The sequence below is a fragment of the Hyposmocoma kahamanoa genome, unplaced genomic scaffold, assembly GCF_003589595.1.
Source record: "Hyposmocoma kahamanoa isolate Upper Pololo Valley unplaced genomic scaffold, ASM358959v1 95, whole genome shotgun sequence".
Taxonomy (NCBI): Eukaryota; Metazoa; Arthropoda; class Insecta; order Lepidoptera; family Cosmopterigidae; genus Hyposmocoma; species Hyposmocoma kahamanoa.
Genome location: NW_020654972.1, coordinates 4,889,691 through 4,902,184, shown reverse-complemented (window position 1 = coordinate 4,902,184; position 12,494 = coordinate 4,889,691). Strand labels below are relative to the sequence as shown.

The 12,494-nt window shown below is 35.4% G+C and overlaps 2 protein-coding genes across 3 annotated transcripts; one reads left to right on the top strand and one right to left on the bottom strand.

Annotated features, from left to right (window-relative positions):
- Positions 1-203: 203 nt before the first annotated feature.
- On the top strand, positions 204-4,079 carry LOC113238134 (NPC intracellular cholesterol transporter 1 homolog 1b-like). Of its 2 annotated transcripts, none has more exons than XM_026474872.1 (2): positions 204-945; positions 1,848-1,956. In XM_026474872.1, the coding sequence occupies exons 1-2, from the start codon at positions 282-284 to the stop codon at positions 1,859-1,861; spliced, it is 678 nt and encodes a 225-aa protein (XP_026330657.1). In that variant the 5' UTR covers positions 204-281; the 3' UTR covers positions 1,862-1,956. The 2 variants fall into 2 exon arrangements, with proteins under 2 accessions (XP_026330657.1, XP_026330656.1); XM_026474871.1 differs by having other exon boundaries at positions 837-945; positions 1,848-4,079.
- Positions 4,080-4,327: 248 nt separating this feature from the next.
- Positions 4,328-12,194, bottom strand: LOC113238268 (helix-loop-helix protein 1). Its single transcript, XM_026475080.1, has 3 exons — positions 12,083-12,194; positions 6,701-6,829; positions 4,328-4,693 (listed from the first exon to the last, which is right to left on the bottom strand). The coding sequence occupies exons 2-3, from the start codon at positions 6,820-6,822 to the stop codon at positions 4,396-4,398; spliced, it is 420 nt and encodes a 139-aa protein (XP_026330865.1). The 5' UTR covers positions 6,823-6,829; positions 12,083-12,194; the 3' UTR covers positions 4,328-4,395.
- Between the last annotated feature and the right edge of the window lie 300 nt (positions 12,195-12,494).

The following is a 12,494-nucleotide window of genomic DNA, read 5'->3' as shown; positions in this document are numbered from 1 at the left end:
AACTGTATACTGACCACTATTATAAATAACCATTAGTCATCAATCTCTATCGGTTCAGATTCTATACAATGTTGTAGATAAAACTCGAAAAAATGCTTTATCGCCCACCTGTGTTAATTTATGATAACACGTATCGATTCGACTTTGTGCAGGATTAAATTATCGTCGTTCCAATACTTTCGGTCATTTCAAATAGAACGTCACTGCGGCACATATGGGTCTGTCTATAATGGACCTGACTATGAAAAGGTAACGCAGTAAATAAATTAAGTGAAGCAAAAATGAAAGTCATACTAACGTTTGTATTAGTGTTGTGCTTGTGTTACGGTGTAAAGTCAAAATGCGTGATGAAATCGGAGTGCCACCTAGTCAACGGATTCCCAAGAAACTGCCGCTACAATGGCACTGCCGTACCCGTACTCAACGATGACCTTTCAGGTGAACAAAAGGAAGATGCTATTCGAATAATGTTACTACGATGTCCAGAATTAACCCTAGACGAAAATGGACAAATAAAGCCGTATAATGAGATAGTGGCGTGTTGTGATTATGCACAGTTACGAGGAATGGCAGATAACTTATTATTAGCTGAAGGTGTTCTCGGCCGGTGTCCAACATGCCTAAGAAATTTCGTGCGGCAGATTTGCGAATTGAACTGCTCTCCAGACCAAGCACGTTTTGTAGATATTGACACTTTACCTCTAGAGGATGGACGAGAATACGTAGAAGAAGTTTATTACAGAATGCATGAGGATTTCATGGACAATGCCTTTGATTCGTGCTCTGGGGTCATCGTTCCTCAGACAGGATTGCCAGCAGTAAACTTGATGTGCGGAAATGCCCCTGTTTGCAACTCAAGTGCATGGTTTGGATTTACTGGAGACATTACGAATAATCCTTTGGCACCGGTGCAAGTAAACTTTTTGAGAACGCAAACTATAGAAGACTCGATGAGTGTCCGCGCAATGGCATGCAATGAAACGGCAGAAGGTGATTTGCCCTGTAGCTGTATCGACTGTTCTTTCACATGCCCTACGGGCAATGACCCTACCCCCCCAGATATGTGCACCGTTTTGACTATACATTGTGTTGGGTTCTCAGTTGGACTCGGGTTTCTCGTCGTGTGTGTTTTGATTGTAGGGTTCTTGGCTCTACGTGATTTTAAAAGAAATAAACAGCCAGAATCGTCTAATACAATAAAAAAACGAAAGATAAATAAGACAACAAAATCTTTTCAATGGATATTTTCAAAAATCGGAGCATTTTCTGCAAATAATCCTGTCCTAATGCTTATGATAACTTCATGGATATGTTTTGCGATGTTCTTTGGCGTCGCGAAACTGCAACTAACAACCGATCCTATAGAGCTATGGTCTTCTCCAGAATCACGCAGTCGAGAACATTTAAATTATTTTAACTCCAGGTTTGGGCCGTTCTACCGTGCTGCACAAGTTTATTTACAAATGAAAGGACTGCAACCGTTTACTGTTGATGGTGTTACCTACGGGCCAGCATTTCGCGTGGAAGCTTTGCAAGAGTTAGTCAAACTTGAAGATGCTATCCTAGACATTGGAAGAGATGACCACGGGGTGACTCTTGAGCAAGTGTGCTATGCGCCGCTTCGGCACCGCGGTGGTGAACAACTACTTGAACAATGCGTTTCAATGTCGGTTACTACTTACCTGGGCGACGACAGACATAACATAAATAATCAAACATATCTCACACGAATCCAAAACTGTGTGAATAGTTTCATGTCCTTTGACTGTCTAGCATCGTGGGGAGGCGGTGCTGAACCGGAGATTGTTTTTGGTGGTTTTGAAGGTGACGATATTCTATCCGCGGACACTCTGCTTATTAACTTGCCTATTAATAACTTTCTTTTAAAAGAACAACTTGAACCTGTTATGGAATGGGAACAGAAATTTATTGACTTACTTCACGATTATGATGCTAATTGGAAAGCAGACTTCGTAGATGTGTCGTTTGGTGCCGAAAGGTCCATTGAAGATGAAATTCAACGTGTTTCGGAGGCAGAAGCTATACCTATCGCTATAAGTTATGTCATCATGTTCATTTACGTTACGATTTCTTTAGGAAACATAAGATATTGTAGGACTTGGTTTATAGACAGTAAAATTATGGTGGCAATTGGTAGTATTATCGTTGTTATAGCTGCAATCTTCTGTGGAGTAGGTGTCTTAGGTTACGCTAATGTCACTCTAACTCTTCTGGCTATTAACGTTATTCCATTTTTCGTGTTATCTGTAGGTGTTGATAACGTGTTTTTAATGGTTAATACGTTACACGATTTACAATACAAACTAAAAGAATTCGATGATTATAATGAAAACTTTAGTTTTAACAAAAGGAGAGAGTTTTTGTTTTCTAAAATGATGGCTAAAGTTGGTCCTTCTATGTTCGTATCTTCCGTGACGCAAATAACGTGTTTTGCAATAGGTAGCCTAGCAAATTTTCCTGCTGTTGTAACCTTTTCAATATTGTGTTCAATATCATTAGGTTTTTTGTTTATTTTCCAAATAACCGCAGTTATTGCCCTACTGTCCCTAGATTACAAACGAAGTTCACAAAATAGAATCGATGTTTTTTGTTGCATACAAAAGAAGATATTAAATGACAGCGATCCTTTAAATTCTGAAACACCATACAAGAGCATTTTTACTAGAATGATGGCTCCATACACCAAATTTATTCTGAGATGGTACATGAAAGTTATTGTTGTCGTTGTATTTGCGGTTATACTTTGTGCCAGTGTTATGATGATTCCACATATTGAGATTGGTTTGGATCAGGAGATGGCACTTCCAGCTGATTCATATGTGTACAAGTATTTGCTGGCTGTCAATGAGCTTTTACGTTTGGGACCTCCGATGTACTTTGTACTTAAAGGAGGCTTGAACTTTAGCAATCCAAATCATCAAAATGTAATATGCGGAAGTCAATTGTGTAACGAAGATTCTTTGACAACTCAAATATTTTTAGCTTCCCGCTTCAGTAATATTACATACATTTCCAGAAGTTCAAATTCCTGGTTGGATGACTTTTTTGATTGGACAAATTTGTTTGGAGCTTGTTGCAAGTACAATACAACTGATGGTAGTTTTTGTCAGAGTACTGATAATTCCCCTGAATGTGCATATTGTTCGGTACCGAGAGGTAACTGGAGTAATGGTCTTCGACCTGCTGAGGAGGCTTTTCAACGGTATATCCCATTCTTTTTACAAGATGAACCAACAGATATTTGTAATAGAGGTGGACTGGCTAGTTACTACAGTGCAGTAAACTATGTTCTTGATTCTGAAGGAAATGCAAATGTGTATGACACTAACTTCATGGCATACCACACTGCTTTATCAACGTCTAAGGATTACATAACAGCTGTAAAGTACGCATATGAAATTAGTAACAACATTACCAACGCTATACAAGAACATACTGGTGAAAATGTCGAAGTCTTCCCCTACGGGGTCTTTTATGTATTCTATGAACAATATTTAACAATGTGGGGTGATACCTTCGCCTCTTTAGGATACTGTTTGATAGGAGCTTTTGTCTTTAATCTCCTAGCGTCAGGATTTAATATCTTGACGACATTTGCTGTTATATGGACAGCTCTAATGGTTGTATTGAACGTGATGGGCGTTATGTTTATTTGGAGCATCCCTCTCAATGCGGTTTCTTGTGTTAATTTAATTGTCTCATTAGGTATAGCTGTCGAGTTCTGCAGTCACATTGCGTATGCGTTCGCCACTAGCGAATGTGCACCCGATGAAAGAGTTGTGGATGCAATGAAACAAGTTGGTTCTACCATTATAACTGGTATCACTTTGACGAACATTCCTATAGTTGTTCTGGCATTCTCTTACACAGAAATTATTGAAGTGTTTTTCTTTAGAATGTTCTTCAGTTTGGTTATAGTAGGTTTTATTCACGGAATGATTTTCTTCCCAGTTTTATTGAGTTATTTGAACAGTTTTAAGAAAAGGAAAACAAGCTAAGAATTTTATGAATGTTACCAGCTGAGGCCTTCTCATATTGTATAAATTAATCTAGGTCGGTTTACAAATGTACATAATTTACAATAATTATAAGGAAAGCCATCAAAAATTAAAATGTTAAGTTGTAATTTTCAAAAATAACATTACACGATTTTGTTTTTGAAGAATGGTATTTAATTTTGAACCTACTAATATAGATAGATACACGAGACGACAAATAACAAATGAAAATCGTAATAATCTATGAGCCTCTTATAGAGAAATTACGAAACCCCTTTAAGGCGTTTACAAGTTTCTCTATTATCGGTTCATATAATACATATGTCGTTGGTAAAATTACTAGAGAAGAATGCGAATTAATATTATTAACATCACATCACGCCTCTAACACGTGATTTAAATAAGCTATGTAACAAATGGCTAAGCGCAAGATTTCAATTTTAGACAATTTCTTGTCTGGCGGTAGAGTTGGCAACAGTCTCCTTAAGGCTGCAAAAGCAGCATTGAATGCTTCAACTCTGATTCGTTCTCTTGTAGCGTGAGCTGTGCGGTATTTGAGTGTAGCTCGTCGTCTGCGCCGGCGCTCTTCACGGGACAAACCTGCACAGGGAGATCCAGCTCCGCTTGATAAGTATGCTTCTTCTGATATTGCACACGACTCTAGGACTCTTTCTCTGGAAACAAAATAATTAAATTATGTTTTTATCCCAAGTAAGTGCTACAAGAATGTGGAAAATATTCATCTTTTATTTTTCTCTATAAAACACTCATTTTAACCATTTATTTAATGATTTATTTTTGTCTATAAAAACTACGTATCTAATCATCTGAAAACACGACACTTATTCTAATTTAGTAAAGTCATAATTACTAATACAAAGATTGCACACTTAGAAAGAGTTTCTTCGATCCGGCTGGATTCGAATCAACGCCTTCTAGCAAACCATGCCAGATACCATGGCAAGTAAGCCACGGTACGAACCAACAGACTTTACGAATTTTTCCGTGTGCTTGTTGTATATATTTTTTGCCGTAGTGCCATCTGTGAGAAATCTATTTCTTCATTAATAATTAAAACAAACTAGTGGAGTAATTTCACAATAAATTACGACTACTATGGTGACTAAATGTCAAAATGTTTATCTTGACATTTAGTAAACTTAATTAGTAAGTAATTTTTCACCACACTTGCATTATGATTGCATGCAGGCTAACTTGACTATAATGCCCCAAACGAAACCATCGGGTCTTTTTTCTTCGCATTACACGACCATGGCTGCAAAGAGAAGAAAAAAGTGACCACTGTCTTGAACATTAATATACCGAAAAACTTTAACTAATTACTGATTTCTTTTCAAGCCACGTAAAGTATGTTTGTAGTCAGAAATATCGTTTAAAATTGAGTGAACACATATAAAGGCTACAAAATTATAACTCCCTACGTTTTGAATCGGAAGTTAATATAACCTAACCTCCGGTTAAAAAAACCGACCTGAAAAGTCATTCATCCCCTAGTTTACCACCCTTAGAGGTGGAATATTTTCTTCAAATTTAAATGGGACCACTTCTGAGGTACTCTCTTTCCAATAAAAAAGAATCATCAATATCGGTTCTCAAATGGCGGAGTTATCGCGTAACATGCATACAAAAAAAAACATGCAGACGAATTGAGAACCTCCTCCTTTTTTTTAAAGTCGGTTAAAAACGGTGTTAGACATGGCGATCGGAACTATAAAGAGCTGGAACATTCGTTGTGAAAAAACAAATACACGATTTCAGATTCAGAAAAAATAGTTTTTTTATACCAATAAGCAGGTAAATATGATGCGTGTTTATATAACATTTTTGTTTGTTTTAATTCTTTTTTGCGGCCTTTTTTATTACATGTTTAAAGTTTTACAATTCATAATCGGCTAATTCATCGATAATTGACTACTTCATATAAGAAATGAAACTATTTTTCCGGATTTAAATCGCGTATATTTGTTTTTTCAAACAAACCGACGTTTCGGGCCCTTTACAGGTCTCATGTCATTTAACCGTGACCAGGTCAGTCACCCGTGACCATGGGACCTGTAAAGGGCCCGAAACGTCGGTTTGTTTGAAAAAACAAATATACGCGATTTAAATCCGGAAAAATAGTTTCATTTCCTATGTGTAACAATCGCGAAAACCTAAGAACTCGATACTTCATATAACTTATTAGCAGTAGAGCTTTTTGTGAATGAGTTCTTCCAAATAAATGTTGTCCGCCAAAAGTTATCTCAGAGAGCGTTCAGTTTTAAGGGTAAGGGGTGCTGTTGAAATTACTGGCACATGGGACTTTTCAACTTATGTCTCAAGACGACGACCGCAGTGGCAGTGCCTCTCAAATCTTTGCGATATATTGCTCTGAACGGCCCTGCAATTGTTATAGACAGGCGTGTCGTTTACCACCAGGCCTACGACTTGTTCGTCGCGTCTCTTGGTATCATAAAAATCAAAACACTAGCGATGAATGTAAGTTATTTATCTGGAAAGAATAGTGATAGGGAGTCCAATTTTTAACGCGGAAAGAGGTGTAACAGTTACATAAGTATTTACATACTTACAATAATAATGTAGGGTCCATTCATACACCAGGGGTTAGGAGTCCAGAGGAGCAAAGGAAATCCTAGGGGTTTGGGATATTATACACTTACCTTTTCATAGGAGCCAGGTTTTCCCTTCCAGTGATGGGCAATAGCGCTTCTCTAGGTTCCACCAGCATGCATGGCATGGACTCGTCCTCCATGCCGCCAGCTGTCTCCAGCCAGCTCTTCATAGTGGCTCTGTGACGATTACATACAGGTTGTAACAAAAAGGTGTACTAACATTTGGAAATGACTTGCTGATGTCCGGGGAATTAACAAACAATCTCATATAGTTCTAAATAAAGCATAGAATTATATGAAAAACAATCTTTCCATTTAGTTGCGTAACACTCTGCATATGTCTTGGTTAAAAATAAAAAAGTATGTATTGTATGTATGTACGGTTTTGAAGAGTAAGGGTGCTGTTGAAATGGCAGGCACATGGAACTTGTCACTTAGGGTGACGGGCGTTGTGGCAGTGCCCCTCAGATCTTTGAGATTTAAAGCTCTGAGTGGCACTGCAACTGTTATAGACAGGCGTGTAGCTTACCATCAGGCGCCCGACATGTTCGTCCCGTTACTTGCCATTATAAAAAAAGGGAACAGAAAAATGTATTTTGTTATTTTAGTATATTACTTTTTTTTTAGAATTTTTGGAATATCTACAACATAGGTGTAATATCCACGGCCAACGTCTATTTCCTCATTTACTGATATTATTTTAAACTTGAACGATATAGCATATTTTATTTATTTGAAACTGTGAGGTCACCACTTCACATATCACATACCAAGTTGGAGGATAACGGAACTGGAAATTCATTTCCCACTTCGTTACAAAATTATTTAAATTTTAACCGACTTCATAAAAAGGAGGTTTTCAATTCGAGGTTTTTTTTGTATGTATGTTACGCGATAACTCTATTTATGAACCGATTTTGATCATTCATTTTTTGTTGGAATGAGGTTACATTATATTGGTCCAGTATACAGTATATTGGTCCTATTTAAGTTTGAAGAAAATATTTCACCTCTTAGACAATATTTTAGAACGAATCCGGTTTCGCTTACTTGGCAAACTTTAACTTAACTAAACTTTAACTTGGCAAATAGATGTAATTCTACGAACTTTTGAGGCCGACTTTTTAGTACTCTCTACTGAGATTTTTTTTCACTTGTATTATTTGTTAACCAGTATGTGATGAGGCATGTTGTGCTTTCCATTTGTTTTAAGTCTAATATCTAAAAATACTAAGTATCATGTATAGTAGTTACACTCGTCTAGCGTGTGTACTGGGCTTTTATACGGAATAAATGATTGCTATTGTATTCTATTCTAATTTTGTCAGTACGTTGTTGATATTCGGATCGGTCGGATTGATACTTCAGAAAGCACTTGGAAATTGTATTATGAAGGCCGTAGTTGGTTTTTGAGATCTATGTATGTATATAGCTGTTAGTTTCCATGAAAAGGTCAATTAGCATTAGCGCTGTAATATCAAACAGACAATCAACATTTATGAGCATATAAGAAGGAGATTTGTTAATTTGTATAAAACCTGCTGTTTGTTTTTTATCAAACATGAGATACATGTTCGGGATCAGGAAGAAAGGTCAATTCTATTTCATTTTTTGTAGAAATCTATTTAAATAATTGTTCGATATTAAAAAGCTTAAAAGGCGTTAGTAACGTCAATAATCAGATTTTCTACCGTAAAAAGGAATATTTGAATTTGATTAAGTTAAAAATACTAATATCGAAGGATTTTACTTTATAATGTAGGACACTGTGCTACATAATAGTATAATAGAAGTCATTATTGGAATTGAGCTATGTAGCTAACAAATAACACAAAAAAGGCACAACTGTCTGTAATTGTGACCTTTAGTTCTATTATAATTTTTAGCTTTTAATAATTTTTAACTGCCTCCGTGGCCGAACGGTTACCATGCCGGACTGCCACGCAGAGGTCCTAGGTTCGATTCCCGGGCCGGGAGAAATATTTGTATGGCCTACATTTATTTCTCTCGTGAGTTTGGGTGTAATTTGGGTTTGTCTATGTATGTGTCCATGCCACCCGCGACACAGGGTTTCCCTAGTGCGGGGCTATGTTGAGTGTGTGCGTTATTATTATTATTATAATTCAAGTTGTTAAAAGTCACATTTAAGTTAGTTATGCACTTTATAAGTAGCAGTAATAATATTATTAACAATTTTTTTTTTGTACAGAGTTAAAAGAAAAAAATATTTTTTTAAATAGCAATTGAAATATAATGAAAGTTTTTGTGTAAAATATGTCTTATCTATATTTAACGTAAATAAACTGCTTAATATCAAAAACATATTTTAACTATTCCATAATTTTTTTTGAAACTCATCTCCGAATTTAGATTTTTTATAATTTCAAGTAAACTACACGCCTGTCCATGACAGTTGCAGTGCCACTCAGAGTTTTAAATCGCAAAGGTCTGGGGGGCACGCCCGTCACCCTGAGACATACGTTGACAAGTTCCATGTGCCTATAATTTCACCAGCACCCTTACCCTTCTAAACCGGACCGCAGTAATGGTAACATTACTGCTTGGCAGCAGAAATAGGTAAGGTCAGTACTTCCCTGGACGAACTCTTTCACAAGGAGCCCTACTGCTGCTGAAGAAATTAAAAAATATCTAAGTACTTTTCTCTTGCAGTAATTTCATACCACACCAACTATTAATATTATGCTCAAATTCTAATGTGTCTTTTCTTCGAATATCTCAAAAGAAGATAAATATTTCACTTTTCTTTATAGTAGCCAAAACTCACGTAACCAAAGAAAACATCCCCTTTATCTACCCTTCCTCTCGTCTTGTTTTGATTCCCGATCAAATCAAATAAACTGGCCGCAAGGGTTGTTTCGATAAATAAAACATCACGAGTTCACACCTCGAGCTAAAGACAGTCTTTAGGGGATAATAAATCCGTATTTATTCTTTTTGCTGCCCCTCCAATAATCCAATCATGTTTAGCAACCGTATCGAATCGATGACTGCGATCGCTTTCGAAATACTGCTAAGGCAGAAATTCGACACAGACTTAACCTGTGCGTATTTAATTTCAATACTCAATACTCAATCTTTATTGCTTTTCCATATGTTTACAAGGTGTTACAAAGTATATAATATAATAGATCATGTATGGACCCTGTCGGGCACAGCAAACGAGAGGGAGGCATTTTTAATAATTGGTAATAGATAAAATATATTGAGGTGAAATATTTTTTATTTTATTTTATTATATATTTTTTTTTATTATATTTTTTATATTTATTTATAATTATGTGCTTCTAATTCTTATTCTAAACGAACGTTAACAAACCTACAAGTCGCACAAGAAAAAATACTGTCGTAACTCAATAACGGTGGAATTAAGAAAACACGGTTTGAAAGTTACAAAAAAATATTGAATGGAACCAATAAATTTATATTCTCGTTTATAAGTGGATAATTAATTATTACGTATAAATAAAAATACTCCCATTTTTCGCAATAAGATCCATTCAGTGATTTTTTGAACTTTCGTGTTTTCCTAATTCCACCATTATTGAGTTACTCCGTAAGTATTGGGTTTCATGTACGAAATATTGTTCCGTATACCTTTGATATAACAGAGAGAGAAAAAGATTTTTTTTATAATATCAAGTAACAAGACGAACAAGTCGTGCGCCTGACGGTAAGCTACCTGCCTGTTTATAACATTTGCAGTGCCACTCAGAGCTTTCAATTGCAAAGATCTGAGGGGCACTGCCACCGCGCCCGTCACCCTGAGATATAAGTTGGCATGTCCCATGTGCTTGTAATTTCACCAGCACCCTTACCCTTGAAAACCGGAACGCAGTACTTCCCTGTACAAACTCTTCCTGCTAATACTTCTAGTAATAATACATAAGCTTGAGGATAATAAAAACAACCATAAAACTAAGATGAAATAATAGATGATGACGGTATTGTATGGTGTGACGGGCTGGTATATGTACCGTAACTAAACATTTCGGCGCCTATTTTGCGAGTAGATTGTGTCAAAGATGATACATTCTTAATGTTTACCTAAACTATGATCAAGTTTCCTACATTCCTACAGATATAACGGTAGATGATGTTTTTACCAAGCCACTACACTAAGACTGTAGACACATAAGCTATGAGTTTCCCAATTTAATAGTCATAGCTTTATTTATTGGTTTATTTTTTGATGTGTTTATGATAAATCAAGTTGTCTATTCCAACTAATTTAATTATGTACGTAATTTATCTGTTTACTTGAGACCAAACAAATTTGAAATCTCAATTTAAAAAAAATCTGCTCAATACTATATATGATTACTAAACTATTGAATGAATTTCCTACGTGCGTTCAAGATTCGTATGTGGAAGGAAAATGCAAAAGATAAAAACTAATAAAATTTTCTTAGAGCGAATCGCTGTGGACAGATAAGCCCTGAGTGGTTTTGAGCTACAGCTGCAATGTATTAGATTAATAAAAACCTTTGTAAAATGTATTAAATAAATAAAAAATAAAAATAAGCTATTTTGTAAAGTTTGACAAACATTATATCCTGTATATTCACGAAATCACATAAGCCTATCGAGATAACTTGATGAAAGGAATCACATGATTAAATTGAAGAATTTAAACGGTTGCTGCAATAGATTCTGAGTGTCTACCATAACCTTTCAAAAAGCAATCTTAAATAATATTACTTATATTCGTACCATGACATACTAATCAACCACGTAATGTATACTCAATTGACAAATTGATAGCAAAGAATTAATCATTTCTCAAGATTGTCTAAAATAGGTGTCACCTTAAACAACATTTTGTTTATTTCAATCACAATGTTTTTTCAGTGTTGTGTTTAGTTTAAATAAGTACGAGTTGCTCCCGAAATGTAACAATTTAAATGTGGTTTGTATTTTCATAGACATTGAGTTTTAATATATTTTGGGAAATAATTTTAAGTCTTCGAAGGAGATGTTTGAACTTGACTCTTGAAATACGTTAGAAAAATATAAAGAAGTATAAAAACTATTTGCACTGTTAATACAATAGTGTATTTACTCAAAAAGTGTATTTATTCAGAATCGATGAAAAACACTCACTTCCTGCGAAATATTATTAAAATTTATGTATAGGTTAAAGTTTATTTATTACAGATATCTAAACAATTCCCTACTAGCCAAATAAAAGGAAAAAATAATTAAGACTGTTTTATCCAGAAATAGTTCGCAAAAAGTTTGTCTCATTTTGAGTTAAATTTATTTATTAAAGATTTATTTTAATTGTTTCTTACAATATTTTAACAACGGTTTTATTGACGTGTAGAGAATCAAATTTTACACATATTTTGAGTTACAACACTATTGTAATAGCAGTGCGATTTGTATATTAATCAATAGGTTTAGGCTTACGTTAGTATAAAGGCGAGTTAAAATGTGGTTATTTAAGTTTTCAAAACATTTTTCCTCAAACACCACTTTTCACAAATTGCACAAAATCACTATCGTGGTTCCTCGCTGGTCCTCTCTCGAAGTCGTACTGTTAAAGAGAACAGCATCCCTCTCTTTGTAATTCCGTTCGGAGGGATGTACCGACAACCCTCTCAAATGTAAGGCGGTGTTACACGAGTCTGTTTATTTTGCGATCGAAAAGATAGTATATGTATGTTACACTAAATCATGATACAGGTTGTCTGTCCCTCCTATCCTAAATAAACTTAAATATGCCTAGAATGTCTGCTAGGAGTAGGCTGCATAATTGCAAACCTTTAGCAAATGAACTGAGAAAAACCAATTATGTTAGTATGTCTCTGCTTTGCTTCAG